The sequence below is a fragment of the Vigna unguiculata genome, chromosome 3, assembly GCF_037176805.1.
Source record: "Vigna unguiculata cultivar grain cowpea cultivar isolate G323 ecotype 2 chromosome 3, ASM3717680v1, whole genome shotgun sequence".
Lineage (NCBI taxonomy): Eukaryota > Viridiplantae > Streptophyta > Magnoliopsida > Fabales > Fabaceae > Vigna > Vigna unguiculata.
In genome coordinates this window covers 49,525,408-49,545,976 of record NC_140794.1, presented here as the reverse complement: position 1 = coordinate 49,545,976, position 20,569 = coordinate 49,525,408, and the positions used below count along the sequence as shown (strand labels likewise).

General features: G+C 33.4%; 3 protein-coding genes across 3 annotated transcripts; all 3 read right to left on the bottom strand.

Moving 5' to 3' along the window:
- Nucleotides 1-1,690: 1,690 nt before the first annotated feature.
- Nucleotides 1,691-6,558, bottom strand: LOC114176137 (Phosphoglycerate mutase family protein). Its single transcript, XM_028061071.2, has 7 exons — nucleotides 6,381-6,558; nucleotides 6,147-6,222; nucleotides 4,703-4,753; nucleotides 4,500-4,610; nucleotides 3,516-3,647; nucleotides 2,492-2,567; nucleotides 1,691-2,226 (listed from the first exon to the last, which is right to left on the bottom strand). The coding sequence occupies exons 1-7, from the start codon at nucleotides 6,416-6,418 to the stop codon at nucleotides 2,006-2,008; spliced, it is 705 nt and encodes a 234-aa protein (XP_027916872.1). The 5' UTR covers nucleotides 6,419-6,558; the 3' UTR covers nucleotides 1,691-2,005.
- A 4,312-nt stretch (nucleotides 6,559-10,870) lies between these two features.
- LOC114178772 (phosphoglycerate mutase-like protein 4) lies at nucleotides 10,871-13,521 on the bottom strand. Its single transcript, XM_028064858.2, has 7 exons — nucleotides 13,330-13,521; nucleotides 13,004-13,082; nucleotides 12,019-12,069; nucleotides 11,796-11,906; nucleotides 11,501-11,632; nucleotides 11,249-11,324; nucleotides 10,871-11,177 (listed from the first exon to the last, which is right to left on the bottom strand). Exons 1-7 carry the CDS (start codon nucleotides 13,362-13,364, stop codon nucleotides 10,996-10,998), a joined length of 666 nt encoding a protein of 221 aa, XP_027920659.2. The 5' UTR covers nucleotides 13,365-13,521; the 3' UTR covers nucleotides 10,871-10,995.
- A 1,771-nt stretch (nucleotides 13,522-15,292) lies between these two features.
- Nucleotides 15,293-18,804, bottom strand: LOC114178771 (peptidyl-prolyl cis-trans isomerase CYP40-like). The gene is made up of 8 exons (XM_028064857.2): nucleotides 18,514-18,804; nucleotides 17,922-18,422; nucleotides 17,545-17,632; nucleotides 17,386-17,438; nucleotides 16,803-16,904; nucleotides 16,374-16,449; nucleotides 15,730-15,767; nucleotides 15,293-15,631 (listed from the first exon to the last, which is right to left on the bottom strand). Exons 1-8 carry the CDS (start codon nucleotides 18,682-18,684, stop codon nucleotides 15,578-15,580), a joined length of 1,083 nt encoding a protein of 360 aa, XP_027920658.2. The 5' UTR covers nucleotides 18,685-18,804; the 3' UTR covers nucleotides 15,293-15,577.
- Between the last annotated feature and the right edge of the window lie 1,765 nt (nucleotides 18,805-20,569).

Below are 20,569 nucleotides of genomic sequence, written 5' to 3'. Positions count from 1 at the left end.
ATTAGCATAGACTATATCTTTCGTATACTAGTATATGCTACAATTCTTTGGAGTAACCGTAGCTTAAAGTTAGACAATCTCACTTTAGGCTATGGTTATTCCAAGGAATCATAGCTTATACTAATACGATTTTATCTCAATCGTGGCCTATACATTTCCAAATAGGATTATTTTCTTCGTTGATTACTTGCTCGTGAAAGTAATTATGCCTCATGTCACTCTAAAACTCGTTCTTTTCCTCCATTGTTGCAAAAGATAGAAGCTTTTTCTTCTCTTGTTCTTCTACATTTTGGTTTGGAAGTCCCCACATTCAGATTTGTGTTGATTCATTTTGTTATCTTCCTCATATGTTTGTATTTAGCCTCTAACTAAATCGTACTTGTACTCAATGTTGCAGTCACTACCCACGAAGAGAGTAGCTCTTTCTTTCCTTTTTCTTTCTCATTTTGGTTTGAAAGCACCCATGTTTAGGTTCATGTTGATTCTCTCTCATTTTCTTCATCCTTTATTCGTTTTCAGCCTCTAACTAACTTGTCTTTGTACTCAATGTTGCAGTGACAACCATTGGAAGAGTGAGTCTTTTTTTGCTTCTCGTTGAACTACATTGTGACTAGTCTTTTTGGTCCTCCTATTGTTGCTACTCTCATTATTGTTGCATCACCCTCCCATTATGAAAAACGTAGTATATTTCAGTATAAATAGACTACAGTTCTAACACGAATATAATATACTACAATTCGTTAACCATACTCTAACATTCAATTGTTGTATAAGGCCTTTGTTACGTCAGACGCTTTTGATACATTCAAAATTTTAGAAATCCAAGTATATAATGAAAGTTTCACATTGAGTACAAAAAATTGAATGACATATAAAAATAATTGGACATTAAGATTTTGGATTAAAAATAATGCCTTTTTATCTCTTATATTGATTTATTAGTTATTTATTAATGTTGAATCTTCTCCATATATCTCTTTAGAAAATTCTAAGAGTGAGATTAGTGTTGATGAAATTTGTTAAGTCCATAGTATCACTTTTATTCTCTTTATCTTTCCAAGTCTTAGTCTAGCCAAGTATTTTATTAAAAATATAGCTTTATATGTATTGACAAATTATTTTGAGAAGAAAATAATGTGAAAAGAGAGGAAAATATGAAAAGCATTAATGCTTCACGTACTTGCCACATGCTGAAGAAAGTGGACAACGAAATGCTGCAAAATCATTTTATTTGCGGAAAGCTTTTGTGATCCGAATTGGTCCGAAAGAGCTTGCGTATCTGATGACGATTTTCATAGAGTTTATTTCTCGTGAACCACCAAGTTCTTTATATAGTTTAAGGTAAAAGAAAGTTATTTTTATTTTTCTAGGACAATGAAGAAGCCGAAAATATATGTATTGTTTCTATCAATTTGTCAGGGAGTGCTTGACATTTTTCTTTTTGGTTGAAAGCGGCACTTTTTGAATTTGTTCTTCACCCCAAATAAACTGAAACCAACACTCTTTTGATTATGGAAAGGATAATTCAAAACACACACACACACACAAACTCTGAGTACAGCTAAAAACTACCGATAATTTATAAATCCTCTTTCTCTAAACCCATTTAAATACTTTAAAGAGTATATAATCATAAAAACTCGTGAACGTAAGAAACAGATAATATTTCAAATGCAAACAAAGAACTCAATAACGCAACAACAAAAATTACCGTTATATAAAAATACTATCATGATAAATGTAGCATTACATTCATTACATTAAACAGTCGAAATGATTTCAAAAGAACCTTCTGTGATAGAGATTGAAGCACCACCACCACAAAAATGAATTAGTTTAGGCATGTCCATAGTAAGCAAACATTTGCAAGCTAAGATACAAAATATAAATAGGGGCAAAAATCATATTTAGCACCACTGTTTAATACATCCATTTTCGCTCCTACTCTAATCTTTTATTAACTTCAGATGGGAAACAATCATGGCTTTTAATGGGAAACAATGGTCTAACCAGAATTTCTATCACCCCCAAAACCAGACTCTAGAAATCTAGTTTTGCTCAGATGACTGACATCACTCCACACTTTTAAGGTCCATTTGTCCTCACCATACAGGTGAAAAACACTAACACTTGTATTGAGTACCTTCCCAGGCCTTCCGTTTGGACATGCCCACTTGTAAAGAGCTCTGATGAATCCTCCATGAGTGACAACGACTACTCGCTCCCCTGCAATTACAAGTCTAACATCAGCCTAATATAGCAATGAATGGACTTGGAAAAGGGATGCAATAGCTACAAAAAACATGTTATGCTGATGTGTCTAAATGAGATTATTGCATCTCAAATCAATCTGGCAAGGTTGGGTGGGTGGCAATTGGAAAACAGAGTGTAACATACTTATTGCACGAACTAAAATGATTTATTATCAAACCAACTATTAATTACAAAAGACATAATTTCCATGCTATGTCATCATGTGCCAGTGGCCTACCTTTATGCTTTAAGCCAATTCTAAGCAACGCAGATGTGCTGCGATCAAAAAGTTGAACAAGACTTTCTCCACCACCCTGCACAATTGTATAGATCAATGTTATGTATAAGCAAAACTTAAGGCATTCCGTATATTCATAAGGTGTCTGTTTGCATCAGGAGTCAAACGGAGTTTGGCTACAGCAGAAAACTTTTTCTTTAGGAAAGATTGACCTGGAAAGTGTGATTCTACCTCAGGAAGTGTGAAAACTTCGTTAAGCAAAGAAAACAAACATAACCAAAGTTATAATCTGATTGACAAAACATCAATTCATAAGAAGCTGTTACCTACATGTATGTTAGTATCCACATTTCTCAATTGAGCAGCAGGTATTAGTCCATGCTTGATAACTGATTAATTTAGAAAAGAAGTAATCACTTGTTTTTCAAAAGCTCTCTTGGAAAGTTTATAAAAATAAGTGATTATTTCTTCAAAATAAACTGAACCAGAAACACATACATAACCTTTATTTTATATAATCTCAATTCTCTCTTTAATCATAACTGAGGTCATGACACCATCAGAAGCCCTTTTATAATGAAAGGCAATACCAAGATAAATGCAAGACATTTGCAAATATTTAGTAACGACATTAGACAAGTAAAACACAGATAAACAAGCAAGTCATACAATCTAAAGATAATGCAGACTTCCCAAGATTTGCAAGCATAGTCTATCAGTTTTCTCCTTGCATATCTAGAGTTTTTTAAATGGATGATGATCAAACCATTCTTAAAGCAACCATAGTTTGTGTGTTCTGTATCAAACCAAGCATCTCTCGCTCCTATTATATTTTTCCATACGTTATGGTATCTTTCAGCTGCATGTTGAAGTTCCATATGCAGACAAAAATATGCAATTTCAGGGAACCATCAGTTATACTCATCTTCCAAATTCTAAAGGACATGACCAAATGAGCTTGAGGAATGTATATACTGTATTATTAGGAATTCCATGCATACAAGATGGTTTCTATGAAACTTACTGGTATTTCTTCATCTTCGTTCTTAGAAATAAAAGCCTTGTAAGCTATGGGATTAGTTTTTGCTATTTCATGATAAACATGGCCTTGAAGATCCCCCAGGTTTCTTTCCCGTAGTTCAGAATCCTTGACAACCTAGAATTTCAACCAAAGGAAAATAATGTTAGGATTTAGGAAAAAGAATAGAGGATCACAAGTATGAAATATAGTAAAACTAAAAAACTGATTAACACTGGAACTAGTAAATAGAAGAAAAAAACGGATTTTAGTCAAGAATCCAATTATTCAGACATGTCCTCTTTTCCTTCTCTTTATTATCTAGGATTTAACTCTTTTTGATGTTAGAAAATGTGTAAAGTTAAAAAATAAGTGTTAAATTTGAACTAGAGTACAACACAAATTTAGTCCACTTCAAATCAAGGGTGAACATGCCTTACTTTATCATTTTAGAGAAGTCAAATCCCTTTATCTTAACCCAATAACGTCAACTCTATGAAAGGAAAAAGAATAACTAATCTCTGTGTACTTCATAGTTACTAAGAAACAGCAAGATCACTTCAAGAATAGTTCTTAGAATTTGGGTTATAGCTTTACATAATCCCACAATCAGTTTATAAGATGAGAACTGTTCAAACCTTATGAACACTACTTAGGCCATATCACTACTCATGTGGGATCCCAACCCACTAAGAGTTGATAATTTCAGTGGTTCCACTTTATGATGTTTCATTCAATCTCTCTAGTTAGTCACTTTTGTAAGTTGGCTTTCTGAGACATTACAGCCTAAGGTGACTGCAACTAAGGCTAACAATAGTCAATCTCTTGTCCAGATACTGATAAAAGCCAAAAATGTTTTAAAGCCTATAAACCAAAAAAGCCAATGGACTTCAAGCGTAAAACATGATAAAATGGAAAGAATTATTATACTTGTAATTTGTTACAATTGAATCAATAATATGAAACATGAAGAAGCCTTTAAGCTCAAACCTCTAGCCCTCCGCACTTGGATGCAATTATCTGTGCTGTTTCAAAAGCTCTTTGCAAGTCAGAGGAATATATAACAGAAGCCTTGGCTTCCCTGGATAGTCTATCAGCCACCTCAATTTTATAATTGACAAGAATTAGGGTCAATAAAGCATAAACAAAAAGGTGTTCCCTGAAAATGGAAAAATGAAAAAAGCGGAACTTACCACAGCTGCTTGCTCTCTTCCGTTTTCATTTAATTCAACATCCAGGTGTCCCTGTTTACACATGACTGAAATTTGAATATACCAAGGCCAGAAAATCCCAAAAAGGAGCCTCATATATAAGAAACAACGCACAAGAAAAAAAAATTAAATAAAAACACACAGATGATAGATATTAATATCATATAGAGAGACTAGGAGCCTTAAGAAGTTATAAGCTATACTAATTGCCCTTTCTATGGTCCATCATTATTGAATAACTGACACACCCACATGTTACCCGCAATATTCCTTCTAAAAGTTATAATTTTATCTTTCAATTTATTAACAGGTATGTAACATTGATCGTTCCCTGCAAATGCAGAAATTTGTAACTATCAGAAGAACACTCCATATTTTATTTTGAAGTCATATTTTGAAGAACGCTGCGTATTTCGCCCATGTTTGTAGAGATGGTTCATTGTCTTTTTATCATCCAGGTTATATTGAAGTACTCCCCAACCCAAATAGTAATCATCAGAAAATAGTACCACAGCTGGTATTTAATGAATATACTAATGAATTTAATAAATAGTTTACAAAATATATTAATTATTTAGAAAAAAGGCACTTAAATCAAGTGAACACTTAACATCACCAAAATCCATTTTGAACTGAGAAACTTTAAGGAATTAGGTCAAGCGTGTACCACACAAACAGAGAATGATGACAGAGAAACCCACAAATAGACTGTAGAAGGTAAATAAGAGGAAGAACAAGAGAGAATCACACACAAAAATCAACATGATTCAATTGAAGTGTTAATGAACTTCCATCTACGTTCATAGGAGAATTCACTAATCTAAATGATCACAACTTCATCATTTCTCTCACACCAAACTCTTCCACAGAAAATACAACACAAATGTTAGTCATAACTCATGGTACAAAGGTCCTATTTATAAAGTATATCGTTATAACTGAGACAAGTGAAACACCCCACGGAAGACACATGAATAGTTCTTCTGATTACTAAACTGAAAAGTCACTTATACACTTTCACCAAAAAGTGTACGGACTAGACGATCTATGGAGACCATCTACCAAATATGATAGAAACTGCACATAAAACATTTGACAATCTAGCACAATCTAGGACTCTCTAGTCAAGATTTTTAATGAGTCATTCTTAACAGAAATACATACAGCGGTTCATGAAGGAAGGACACTCCATATTTTATTTTTTTTAAATACAACAACGTTATTAGACTTTATTATGCCAATTTTATTACAAATAAAAATAACATGAATTACATATGCTAATTATTGATTTTATCGATCCAAAAGAGGTGCAGAATTGAGTGTTCACATAAAATGGTTCATTCCTTTGTAAAGCATTTATTTGGAGGACCTAAAATGCAATATTCAACGAAATCATGAAACCCTGTTGGTAAGAGAGAGAAAACACCTGGATTTTTGCAGTAGCATTCCAAGCTGTTTCGCCATGACGCACCACAACAATTTCCGCATAATCAGGATGCGGGCTGTTTGTTACCAATTGGTTTGAGAATGAAGGGTTATGTAAAACTGAATTAGAGGATTGGGAAACGTTGATTTAAATAAGTGATTTTGGGTTCTCAGAGTCACAAGCATAGGCAGGCATGATATTAAGACAAAGAAAACGGAGAAAAAAAGGAGGAACCTGGAATGGGAATCGTCATTGATGGAAAACTCGGCCATGGTATCTGAGTTTGTGAGGGAGAGAGTGAGTCAGAGTGAACCAGTGAAGCTGCGTGGTTCCACCAAATTCTGAGAACGATAAGGGCATAAAGATTGTTAAAGGGTTATTGGAACAGTTTCCTACTCCAGAATTGTTTACAAAAACAAATATTAAGAAACATGAGTCCAAGAAAAAAATATATATTTTAATGATTCTAACAATCAATTTTATTATATATGATAATTGAATTTAAATAAAAAAAAGTTACAAAAGTGTAAAAATTTTAAAGAAAGTATTGAAATAAATTATGATTTTAAATTATTAGCAATTATGTATCACATACCATAAATTACACTGTTAATGAAACACTCTACCCAACTTAGATCAAAACAACAATTGCTACCACGTGTGACACGTGTTTTCAAATGTCTGGTGTACCTATAAGAAAATAACGAGAAATCCTCCAAATGTATCTACTTAATGTCTTCTTGATACCTGTTTTTTTATGAGTTTTTTTTTTCTATTTCATATTTTTCCATTCCGAAAATGACCCTTCAGGTAAGGAGACAACCGTCTCTCTAGGTGATTTATTTATAATTTAATATTTTTGTTTTTCAAAAATATTCATTGATGTAGTAGTGGATTTAAGATTCTAAATGCGTGAAAACAATTAAATCTTCTTTGGAATCAATTTAACAACCTTTTAAAGTAAAAATAAAAAATTGGGGAGGAGGGGGACAAAATAATTTTTTTTTCATATATTTGGTAATAATTTTAATAAAATCAGGGAGTGTGCTTATCCATTCTCAGGTACTTGTAGGTCCACCCATTGTATTTGTGAATGATGTCATATGTCCGTTCAATGATTTTTTTCGTCATTTTCATGTGTTTTTACTATGTTATGTTTAAAATAGAGGATAAAGATCGAAAGTGAAAAAGTTATCCTTTATCTGTTGGTCTAACACTTCGGTTCTATGTTGGTTTGATTGTCTTTTTCTTTCTAAAAAATGGGAAAGGACTGGATTGACCTTCTTTTTTTATTCTTCTTATGTGTTATTTTCTTGGTTTTACTGTCTTTTACTTCTTCGATTTTCTTTTCCATCTTTTCTTGACGTAAATACTGTATTTGATGAACAATGATGGAACAGGACTACAATGCCTTACTACATTACAATTTGTCTTCAAAGGTACTTAGAAAGGTAATTTTGTTTATGATTGAAATTTTTTGTTCCATTGTCAATTACAAAGAGTCTCATATTTGTGTCTATTGCAATTATCGAATTAAAAGGTCAAAATTTTTGGTTTATCTTATTTTTGTTTTGTTTCGACTTTATATAAGATTAGGTCATTGAGTAATGTGTTTATTGTTTTTGGTGCAACTTTAAAATTTGTTCATACCAATATTGTGATATACTATTAGAAGAAGATGCTAACTTTGAGGTTTACTTTTGTTTTAAATAATGTCTTTTGTTGTTCACCATAAACTATTTTGATGTTGTGGTTCTTATAGGTTTTTAGATGTGTTTTTACCGAATTTGGTTGAGTTGTTCCAAGGTGGACTCACTTGATTGTTGGTATGTCGCTAAACTTTGGACCACCACAAAAGGGGGGAAGTCCACCTGTAAGGACTTTGATGCCTAAGCCAGTTAAAGATTTAGAGTGAGTATATGAGTACATAGTGATTATGAGATTGTTATAGTAAGTGCTCATTTTGCCTATAATTCACATACATTTTAGCGCTTATCTTAATTAATTATATTGCATATACTAAGATTTACTCCCTTTTACCTAGAATTCATTGAAAGCATTCAAATATAAACATGTGTGGTAACTTAATGCATTTCTAGATGAATTTTTGTACATTTAAAAGAAACAAAGTATAGCAGTTTGAGCCCTAGAAACATAGATAGAGCATTGAAGCCGATTTTAACAATATTCAAATTTTACTTCCACGGCTCAAGTAGAGAAGATGGTGCCTAAGTCACGCGAGGAAAACTTCATTATGAAGCAACCTAGAGCACCAAGTTCTGGAGCTCAACAATGGAGGAAACCCACCATTGAAGGAAAGTTTCTTGGTTGAACATCAAAGAAATGGTTTGGGCAATGAGAAAGCCCTCCATGGAAGGAGAGCTCTCAAGAATGGCCACCATGCTTGGAGCTACAACCAACTTCCCAAACTTTATAAGTTAAGTGGCAGACCCTTTTGTTTTCATATCTAGAATTTGATATCAAAATTCTTAGTATCTTTTTAGAGTCCTTCTATATCACTTCACTTGTAATATTTCTTAGATCAGAGGAGACATGAGGAAGGGACAACAACTCCTAGGATTATTTGTTAGAATCATCATGAGTAGTCGACCTTCAAAGTGTTGGGATTGGATGTAGCTCTCTGAACTTATGTATTGGTACTACTTTATTGAAGTGTTCTTTCATATGTTAGTGATTCAATTCGTATTTCACGTGTGATGAATTGATCAAGTAACCATTGCATATATAACACGAGTTAGGTGAAAGATAATTTGTCTTATAGATCCAATTGAATCATCTAATGATGTTAGAAGGCAAACATGCATTTACATGTATTAGCTAGTTAAAGAGTTTCAATCTTAATGCAGAAGCCTTGTCACCAGGACGTGGAGATTTCACTCTGACTTAGAATGCTTTTAGGTCCTAGGTTGTAGACATGGGTTTAGGATTAGACTAGCGTACTTTCAAGAACAATGAATGAAACTTGTTAAATCAATGAAATAATAACCATGCTTAAGTAAAGAGTTGTGAAATCCAATTTAGGTGTGGCAATATGGGTCTAGCCCGTTGGGCTGGCCCGTAAAAATAACGCAAGGTGGGCCGAGATAGTGAACCCGCAAGCCCGCAAAAACTCGCAGCCCACACGGGCTAGTCTGCAAGCCCGCATAAAAAAAATTGCACTTGTGTATATTAGTTAATTTTTTTTCTGAACTCTTCCATTAACATTCTAAATTCTTGTATGATTGGAAAAGACAAATATTATGTATTTTTTTAAGGTGCTAAAATTTGAAGAATACATCGTGTATGCCAAAGTACGAATATGAATATGATGAAAATGTTAAATTATCAATTTATCATCCAACTCCCTAAAGTATTTGTTTAATTTTGTGAACTTCTTAAAATTTTCCAATTTTTTGAACATTGAAAGTTTTATCATAAGAATTTAAAAAAAAATTAAAAAAAAAATAAAAATTAAAAAAAATGAGCTGACCCATAGGCCTACGGGCCCATAGTTATGTGGGACGGGCCAGATTTTTCAGCCCGCATGAAAATGCGGAGCAAGGCGGGCCGACTTGCATTGTGGGGTCAAGTGCGGATCAGACCTAAACGGGCCGAGTTGGCCCACATTGCCATCCCTAATCCAATCCCAACATGTTTTATCTTACTGAGTTCTTAAAACTTAATTGAGTTTTATGTCATTCTCTATTTTACAACCAACCTGTTTTATTACAAATCCAAATTGAACGTAGTTTTTGATAAACAAAATTGATCAAATCATTATGGATATGACACTCACTACTACAATTGAACAAGTGCACCTGTTAGTGTGATTATCATCTCTTCATGCAAGAGTCATTAGTGTATTTTTAGCCTATTTAAACCTATCAATAATAGATTAATAGATTATGTTATTGTTAAAAATTATGTTTATATCATAAATAATTATGTTATTTCATAAATATTATTTTTCTTCTTATTTTAAGAAGGTTAATATATCGCATAAATCTCGCAATTTCATTTGTTTATTGAGCTATTTTAGAGCTACCAAATAATAATATTTAAGTATAGGCTTGATAGGTACATAAGTCCAACAAACTCAAGTTAATAACTCATCGTCATGCTTTTTTGGACTTATAGTCACATTTTTGAATGATTAATTTATACTCAGATTTTCTCAAATAAATTCACACTCATAAATTACATGAAGTTTTCTAAGTAAGTCTATTATTTTATCCTTCAATTTTTTCTTTCTTTATAATTATAAAAGTTAACTTTTTAATGACCAAAATACTCATAAAATGGGGTTGCCAATATAACGTAAAAAATATTTTCCTATTCACAGCTTTGAAGTTAACTCAGGAATGATATTCATGACTTTTAAGCGCATGTTAAAGAAAAAATGTTCTGTTTTATGAATATTTGGAGTAATTCAATTTAATTGACTAAAACAATTTGCATGTAAATTACAGTAATTTAATTTAATTTACTAAGATCCCAGTTTAATAATTTAAATTATCATATAATTTATTTATTTTCTTAAACTTTTAGTAGTTTACTTTAATTTTATAATAGCTTAGTTCAATTTATGTATTTTATTCATCTACCATTTAATAGACAAGGAACAGTGAAGTTAATTGACAACAATAAAGATTTCAGACGATGTGAAAAGAAAAAAATGCAGCGATAAGAATTTATGAAATAAAAATGAAAGTGAAAGGCAACTGTAAGAAACAATAGTGAGTCTTTTTATGAAACAATACAACATGATTCTTTTTACAATTATTCAAATAAAAATAACTGTAAATAGAGATTTAACATTGCATGAATTGCTGAGAAAATGGTGTAGAAATCAGTTTTGAGTGAGATGGCTAACATCACCCCACATTTTTAAAGTCCAATTATCTTCACCACACAACACAAAAACGGCCACTGATGCATTATCTATTTTCCCTGCATAGCTTCCTTTTGCATTCGCCCACTTGTACAGTGTTTCTATGCATGCACCATGAGTCACAACCACAGCTCTTTCCCCTGCAATTTAATACATACATTAATCATAAGAACTTGTTTCTAAACAATGTCGCATGTTAGCAAAACAAAACCTTTATGTTTTCTTCCAATTCTGAGCAATGCAGATTTGCAGCGTTCAAACAGTTGAACAGAACTTTCTCCACCACCCTGGATGTGCAAAAGCAAAATGTAAGCCATTCATCATTCTAGTTATACATAACTGATTTTCACCATTTTTTCTGCATAATAAAACAAACCATTAATGTTTCTATCAAATATTTTCTTTAATCAAATAGAAACTTCATTGGGTTTTATGCTAACAAAAAGATTTCTGGTGTACTTACAGGGAGTTCTCTATCCTCATCCTTAGACACCAAAGCCTCATAACCTATGGGATTAGTCTTTGATAATTCACAATAACGAAGGCCTTGAAGATCCCCCATGTGTCTTTCCCGTAGGTCCAAATCCTTCACAACCTATACTTTCGATCAAAGTTAAATCATGTTAGAGCATAAAACATTGATGGTGTTGAAATATATATATATATATATATATATATATATATATATATATATATATATATATATATATATGACGAATGAAATGCAACATTTAAAGATTACTATTGTGTGTTCAAACCTCTAGTCCTCCACATTTTACCGCAATTATCTGTGCTGTTTCAAAAGCCCGTTGCAGGTCAGAAGAATATATAGCACCTATTTTTGGTTCGCTGGATAATCTATTAGCTACCTTCATGACAAAATTTACAGGAATTAGTTAGGGTAGAAATCAAAGAAATGAGTTAATGATCAAGTTTTGGTTTTGCATAAAGGAATTAAAGAATCCCATAACCCCAACTTACTGCAACTGCTTGTTTTCTTCCAGATTCACTTAATTCAATATCCGCTTGTCCCTGTATATACATAAATGACTATTAGTGTGAAAATTGAACATGGTCAAGGCAATGTATTGTTAATAAAAATTTAAGATAATTATAATTCTTGAGATAATTATTATAAAAGTTAATTTACCATTCATATTAATTTAAAATTTAGTGAAAGTATAAAACATCTCAGGTTTGATAAGATTGTGAAAGCTTAGAGCACCGATAATTTTCTCTAATAATAAATGCAAGCACATAGGGAAAAAAAAAAAAAAAAAAAAACTCTCCTTGGAATGTAGAAGCTTGTAAAAAGAGCTTCATTCAGAAACCTAAAAAGTGGTCCATAAGTGAGGCATTGATGCCAGGAATGTATATAATCCATGTCACATGTGCGTCTCCTCAATCATCACTTATTGACACGATTTATATAAAAATATGTTTCTCAATTTAAAAAAAATGTTTACATAATAAAATATTTATTATTAGCAAATGGGAACATCTAATTATATTACATTGTTTAAAATGATTTTTCTTATGTTAGTTTATATATGTTTTGAGTAAAATGAATATAATGTTAGATATCAAACTTAGCTCAAAGTGCGTTAACAATAAGGCATAAAGTATTTATCGGTTAGTTTATATTTTAAATTTAAAATTAAGAACTCCTAAACAATGCACACGAAAATAGTTCATCATATTCAAATTTATTTAACTTTTCATTTTTTTTAACTCCTATGATTTCATGTTGACCCCTAACTGGAGTAAAGGTGAGACATAGTCTTAGAAATCAATGCAAGTTAATGAGATTTTTATCGGTGTTTTGATTCCTTTCTTCTTCCTTAATTTTGGACCCATATACTGCATCAAATATACTAATAAAAAAGGATTGGAGATAATAAAAGGTCAACCCTCACATTTCCCACTGTATTAAACGATCCAATCAAAACGAGTTCATATGAAGTACCTGAACTCTTCCCTCAGAATTCCATGCTGTTTTACCATGACGCACCACAAAAATCTCAGCATAATCTGAATCTGGATAGCTATAACCACCACCAGCAACATCTTACCAATTAGTTTGAGGACAACAACTACTTAAGGAAACATATATCAAATTCAAAACAGCCTCCAATTATCTTCAAAGAAGTTAGTTCAATTGCACAAAATGTAGAGATAATTAATTCATCATATGGTTTTCATCCTCACTTTTCAAACCCACAAAGGTTCACACACATGCATAATAAGCACGATAAGTAATGATATGTGAACAAAATTGAGAACAGAACCTACCTGGGAAGGGAAACGCTGGCGGAAGACACGGCCATTCTGAGCGAAGAAGCGACTACAAGAATTTGAACCACAAATTGCGATGAAGGAAGAAGAACAAAGCACGTGGTATGTGTGAACTTTAATGTGGTTATTCTGTTTATACTTCCTTTCCTCGTTACTTCGCTTATGATTTTATATTTTCATTTTTCAATTCCTAGTTGCTTCGCTTTTGTCGTTGCTAAGATGTGTTAGGTTAGAAAGAACATTATTTGAATATATTTTCATTTTTTTAGTTCCCAGTTGCTTCGTTTCGTTTATTGCTCTGTAATATACTATACATTTTGGGTTGACGCCTCACTAGTCACAAAATGTAATGACTATTATTGATTGTGGGGCTAATTATATAGTAGGAACTAGTTACATAGAAAAATCAATTATTCCTTATGATTAGTCAAACTCTGTGGCACCATTGTTAATGAACATCAAATTCACTCAAAAGGCACAATCATTCCAAGGTGTGACTGCTACAACCGTCCTGGTTAAATTGGTCTGTCGCAGCATAATATCCAATCAAGAAAAATACAAACATACAGGGCAAAGGAACCGTCATAAACAATACGCTTCATAGGTATCTCATATGAGCATGCAAAGTACCAACAATGATCTTAGGAAATCCCAAACAATAGTTTAGTTTCAACATGTAATTGTCGCCGCATTATAGTTTTAGCCACTACCCGCAACCCATAAAAATAGCATTTCAAACCAAAAATGATTGAACATTATGCGTATCCAAGGTTTCATCAAGTCAAACCAGGGAACATCAGAGTCATGTTACAAGGACCAGAAGGGGAAGGCAACCACGGAATTATTCTGGAGAATGCAAAAGCGGAACTAGCCAAGGCAAAGGAAGAGCTCAATAGAGCCAAGGAGAGTTCCATGCAATCATGGCTTGACTCGGAGCCTCTCATAGATGAACTAGAAAAGCAGAAAGCCAATCTTGCTAACGCTCAACTAAGTGAAAATTCATCAAAAACTGTCACTGAGAAGCTGGAATCCCAGTTGGAGACCATCCACAAGAGCATCAAATCCAAAAGAGAGGAGCAACTCAAGACAGAATTGATGATCCAAGAAACCAATCAAAATTTGGATCACATGCGTAACGAAATGGAAATGCTCAAACTTGAGAGAAACAAAGAAAAGCAAACACTAGCAAAACTGAGGCAAACCCTGCATCTGAGGAAGCAGACAGCTCAAACTTTGCAGCTCACTCTTCGAGCTGTACTGCTGGAGTCAGATGCTGTGGAAGAATCTTCTGCCAAAGCTCTTCAACAGATCAAGCTTTCAGAAAATCACAGAGACGTTGTCCAGCTTACAAATGAAAAATACTATGCCCTAACAAGAAGAGCCAAAGAAAAGATTTCACACACAAATTCACGTGTTTCTGTTTACATGGAGCAGAAACATGCAGCTCAGGCTACCCATGATTTAGTGTTATCAAGATTGAACAAGATTTATTCCAGTAGGTCATGGAGTATGAACAAAAGAAAAATAATGGGGCTACGGTATACAGAAAGGAGTGCAAAAGGTCAAGATACGATTATTGAAGAGGAAGTGATGGCAAATGTTTCACCTAAATCCTCTGCTGAGGAATCATTACCAAAGTTTAAAGGGGGAAAACTACAGCAGTCCAGAAAATCAGTAAGTAATCATGTTAAAATAGTTAGAAAAAAATCATCCATTTTGTATAAGTTAAGAAAATGTCTATATGGAAGTTAAGAAATCAGGTCGATGATTCCATATTTTCTTAAATGAATCAATAAAGCAACAATCATGTTACACCGAAGGATGAAAAGTTCATTTTTTTATAAAACTGATAAGGGAATTCTACTGATTTGTTGTCTTGATATTAACACGCTGCCAGAAATGTTTCTGGTTGCCCATATACCATTGGAGGATAAAAGCAAAGAAAAACAGGGCAAGTGAGTTGTTGGGAAGTCTTGTTATGAGATGTCTCAATCTGCCTTTCTCTTTTACACAAAAATCACCGGTTAGAGGCTGATGATCAAAGAGTTTGACAGAACAAAATGTAAGATATGGATAGCTCTGTCACAACTTCACAATCTAGAAAGCATAAATTTGAAAACATACACTATATCAGATGTTTTCAGAGACTACTGACAAGAAAAAACAGAAAATGTTGGCACTGTAATTGGCATTCCCCCCACAGACATCTGATTTTTCAGCCGCATGCACCATTACTTCAGGAACTCTACTTGAACATTTTAGAATAAGCCTTTTTCTCTTTATCACGTCTATCAGCAACCTGTAACCAAAAATTGCAATCAGAATAAATTTCATTTGTCACAATGAAATAAATGGCATGTAACATGATAGAAGAAATAAAAAGATGAAATGCCTAACCTTCTTCCTGGCAGTGGCATACTCCTTTTTAATCCCTCCTGATAAACAGAGTGGCAAGTGGATTAAGCTTTATTAAAAAATACCATAGGCTACCTTCACAAAATCAGTAAACTTTAAAAACAAAAGTCATGGTCTATTGATTGGTAGGATCTCTATTTTTTACTTGCTTCATATATAACATCGAAAATAACAATTTTTTTAAAAGCAAACATTAATTTCATTCTCAGCAATATTGTTACTTTCCTTTCAAGAGATTTCAGAATGCAGACTCAGGTGATTGCAGAAAACATGTGATTCAGAGGATTTATTTGCCTAAACAGGATGTTTTCTAAAATACTGAAAACTGAAAGGGACTAAAGACGAACATAATGAAATGGAAATAGTAGTTTGCTAGCCAACGACACCATGATCTCATTTTAGCATTGTATCTCATCCTGAAGTACTTCAACCCTGGTATGAATAAAATAAGGTCCTAAATGAGAAAATTCTTCTCAATCCGAACAAGTTTATCAAGAACCCAGGATGTTCGTTCCTCAATAACAAATCCGTTGATTTAAGATAACCACTTTTTACAAAACTGGCATGACATGAACTGAAGCAGGAGGGATAAAATAAACACTCAACGAATTTAAATAGACAACTACCATCATTAGGCTCCAACTCTAATGCTTTCTTGAAGCTTTCAACAGCAGCATCCAGGTCGTTGAGTAACATATACGCCTGAGATTAAGCAAGCAAAACATGAACAACAAAATACAAGATATGAAACATGACACAGTGGTTCACCTAGCACAGTACAAGAATTATTTATCCCCTACGTAGTACATAGTGAAAGGTATAACAACTAACATAAGCAGACATAATAAGAATGTGAACACAGTCCAGACACCTAATAGCATGAATCTAATCCAAATTAGCCTAAATCAAAAATAGAATTGCAATAATTGAGAAGGATTATCTCAAACTTAAAAGCACAATGTAAAATTAAAACATTCTACAGAGCACACAATTCACTTGCCAGTATCAAGAACTCATCATCAGCCTGTTATCTTCATCAGAAGATGTCAACTAACCTGGCCTTTTCGAAACAGAGCTTTTGCATTATCTCCATCGTGCATTGCAAAGTCTGAATCCAGTAGTGCTCCTTGTAGATCACCTATTTTCAATTTACAAGCCTAAGAAATAAAACAACAGGACTCAGAGCATTAGTTTTAAGGTGACTGAAGAGTACGAGTACAAGACATATTTTATGAAGGCCATACATTGGAAAAATAAATAAAGAGGGCTGAAAGATTCTAGCAGACCCGGACACACTAAGGTAACAATTTACATACATTTTCATGGTTATATCTATTATCTCCATTCTCAAATCAACCAACCTGAAAACCTGAGAGTAAGTTTTATGTAAAACGCATGCACAAACTAATAAAACAAGCATTCGCAAGGCAGTAGCCTGATCCTCGAGTTAAAAATAAATCACCACTCAGTCTGTTCTAAGAGAATATGCATCATTAATGATTCCCTAAAACTATCAATAAGCAAAAGCTAGAGATATAAATCATTCATGGGCCTCTAGCTAAATATCTTAAGATTTTTACTGAGCTGGTCCTTGACATTAAACAATATATTTTAGTCTTGGCAGTATTGGTTACTTACAGAACTATTGGTAAATATTTGAGATTTTGTCTTCCTTAATGAAGCACTGTTCTCTGCATAGTAGAAAGAAAGAGCAAAGACGTTAGATAGTAAGTAAGGATGAAGCAGAGAAGTACCGATATATTTCACTAGCAAGAGCCAAAATGAAGAGGCACTGACCTTGGTCAATGTCGTCCTTCTCCCAACACACATCCAAATAGCGCAACGCTTTGCGATACTTTCTCAATGCCATCTTATAATCTTGCTTCTGTTATGTGAGAAACAGGTAAGTACCAGTAAAACATTAGCTTCATATATAAGAATTATTAGAATAAAAGAAATTTACTGTCATCAAATTATAACAGTTGTGATTTTCAAGATAATTAGTAAAAGTTTACAAATTTAGCATACATGTCAAACTGTTATAAGATAACAATAATTTATTTTGTTCAGGAGTATCTGATCGGAGACTACAATACAAATGCTTATACTTTTCACTCAAATCATTACTACCATATATCACAACAATTACAGACACAATAAACAAAAGCTTTAACCTTGTACTGCTCATTCCCCAGAGCCTTGATAGAATCGACAGCACTCATCCACCAAGAAAGCTCATCAGGTTTGACATCAAGATCTGCGGGCCAATCCGGATAAGTGTCACCATCCTTAAAGAAGTTAACAACTCCATCATCTTGCCCTTCGGGAATTTCCCCACAATCTTCGATTACAACTGTCTGAGTGGGTCGGTCGTTTTCACCAGTAACAACGTGTTCTGCTGAGCGAACAACGCCCATTCCTTTAACAACTCTTCCAAACACGACATGTTTACCGTCCAAGTGAGGAGTGCGTGTGGTGGTGATGAAGAACTGAGAACCGTTGGTGTTGGGTCCCGCATTGGCCATGGAAAGCATCCCCTTCCTCTCGTGCTTCAGTTCCAAGTTTTCATCTTCGAACTTCAGGCCGTATATGGACTCCCCTCCTGTGCCGTCGCCAGCGGAGATGTCGCCACCTTGGATCATGAACCCCTTGATCACACGGTGAAAACATACTCCCTGCATTAACAGTAGCAGAAAAAAAGAAGAACCTTCTCAGAATTGGAAAGATAATCGAGAAAATAAGACTAAGAAGAAGAAAATAAAGGACCTTATAGTGGAGAGGGACATTGGTGTTAGGTCCTATGCCCTTCTCACCAGTGCAAAGGGCCCTGAAATTCTCCGCGGTTTTGGGAACCACATCGTGAAAAAGTTCGATAACGATTCTGCCCTCTAACTCGCCGGCGATACTAATATCCAAGAAGCATTTAGGGTTCACCATCTTGGGAAGATGAAGAGGAGAGAAATGAAAGAATGGAAAGAGGAAGATGAAGCAGCACGTAGGTAAGTTGAGTACAAAACCCTAATCCCGCTTTTTAATTTCAAACTCCTTTGTTTTCGTGCCGGGAGCGACAAAACTTATACGGTTAACCATTCCACGTGTCACTGATCGCGCCTTTTCTTCTCCCCTTTGTCTGCGCCTCAATAAGGAAAAGCAACAAATACAATAGTTCCATTTGGTTTAGTTTAATAAATTATTATAAAAAATGTGTATAAATGAACAAAAATGTACTCTGGTATTTCTTAGATCAAAAGAAATATTGATGAAATTTGGAAAGACATTACTCATGGTCGTATTTCCTTTCACAAAAAAGGAAAGGAATGCAAGGGAGGTTGTTGGTTGTGAGAATGGTGGATTATCACCATAAATAAGTTATTATAGATATGATAATGATACTTTAATTTGGTAAAAGTGAATCATTTTTTACTTAAAAGTGAATCATTTTTTACTTGGTGATATGTTAGTCTAGGTGAAATATTTGAAAGTAATTTTTAATTATTTTTTAAGTTGTTGATGTTGACAAAGGAAAGGATAGGGTTTCGATCGAGGGATGTCAATTTCGTTTCATCTTTAGCGTCAACAGTTTTCTTCGTCTTTATCTCTTCTAGCGAGTCCAAAGTGAAATAATCATCGCCCATCTAACCATTACCATTGGTGTTGGCAGCTGTGTCGCCACTCGCAATCAGAGGTGTCATCGGTTTGAGCTGCCACCAATCTTCTCTTTTTCCTCATTGATGGTTTTGGAGTTGTCGCATATATTTCATGTTGGATGTGGAGTGGGAAGCGTCAATCCACCAAGATGAGAATTAAGTTGCTTTCGAAGGTGGAACTCGCAAACTATGTGGCTAAGCCGCTTATCCACCTACGGATTGATTCTCAAAATTAATCATCTTGGTGGATTGATGCTCCCTATTCCACGTCCAACACAAAATCTCTGTGACAACTTCAAAACCATCAATGAAAAAAAGAGGAAATTGGTGGCGGCTCATACCGGTGGCACCTCCGATTGCAAGTGGTAACGCAACTGCCAACACCAACTATAAAGGTTAGCTGGACGATGGTTATTCCTATTGTGTTTCGTTTATAAATAACTTTTCTAAAAACTATGTTTTTATGAAATGTTTTGGACTATTCTAATTACATTCATAGAAATATTAATATTTTTTTTATTTAAAAGTAGATTAAACTCCTCTTTTGATCCATGTTTTGTCAAGAAGTGTCAAATTGGTCCTTCATTCTTTGGTGTCAATTTGGTTATTATTTTTTAAAAAATGATTCAATTTGGTCATTACTGTTAATTTGACCAAACAATGTTAAAATCAACGTCATGTGTCAATTTGTAATTTTTTTGATTTTTTTGATTTTTTTAAATTTATTTATTTTTTAAATTTTTTACATATGTCACTTCATAGTTGTGACACATGTCAAAATTATTCATATTAGTCCCTATATTTGTTTTTAGTTTCAATTTAGTCCCAATTTTTGTAAAATTGGAGCAATATTGTCCTTCTTTAAACTGATACTCAATTTACTTTTTGTATAAATCTTATGATTTTTTTATTCTTACTAAAATTAACATATTTTTGAAATATTTATAGAAATATTTTGAAATTAACTTTAAATTTATACGAAACTTTAAATTTGGTACACTTAATTCCTTTAAATATGATGACAAAATGGTTAATTATTGAAATTATGTTTGGGGTTTAACTTTGTTTAATAATAAAACTAAAAACAAAAAGTTTGTTTAAAAATATTTCTACAAATATTTAATAAAAATGTCAATTTTAGTAAAAATATCAACATAAATTTATACAAAATGTAA

Coding starts and splice junctions, on each gene's coding strand:
- LOC114176137 (XM_028061071.2), bottom strand. CDS start 6,418: ATGGCCGAGTTTTCCATCAATGACGATTCCCATTCCAG. Junction 4,754..6,146: donor ATGCTACTGCAAAAATCCAG/GTGTTTTCTCTC, acceptor ATGTGTAAACAG/GGACACCTGGATGTTGAATT. Junction 3,648..4,499: donor CCAAGTGCGGAGGGCTAGAG/GTTTGAGCTTAA, acceptor TTGAAATTCTAG/GTTGTCAAGGATTCTGAACT.
- LOC114178772 (XM_028064858.2), bottom strand. CDS start 13,364: ATGGCCGTGTCTTCCGCCAGCGTTTCCCTTCCCAG. Junction 13,083..13,329: donor GCCAGCGTTTCCCTTCCCAG/GTAGGTTCTGTT, acceptor TGGTGGTTATAG/CTATCCAGATTCAGATTATG. Junction 11,633..11,795: donor TAAAATGTGGAGGACTAGAG/GTTTGAACACAC, acceptor TCGAAAGTATAG/GTTGTGAAGGATTTGGACCT.
- LOC114178771 (XM_028064857.2), bottom strand. CDS start 18,684: ATGGTGAACCCTAAATGCTTCTTGGATATTAGTATCGCCGGCGAGTTA. Junction 17,439..17,544: donor GAAGGACGACATTGACCAAG/GTCAGTGCCTCT, acceptor TCTACTATGCAG/AGAACAGTGCTTCATTAAGG. Junction 16,905..17,385: donor AAATATTTACCAATAGTTCT/GTAAGTAACCAA, acceptor TTTATTTCTTAG/GCTTGTAAATTGAAAATAGG.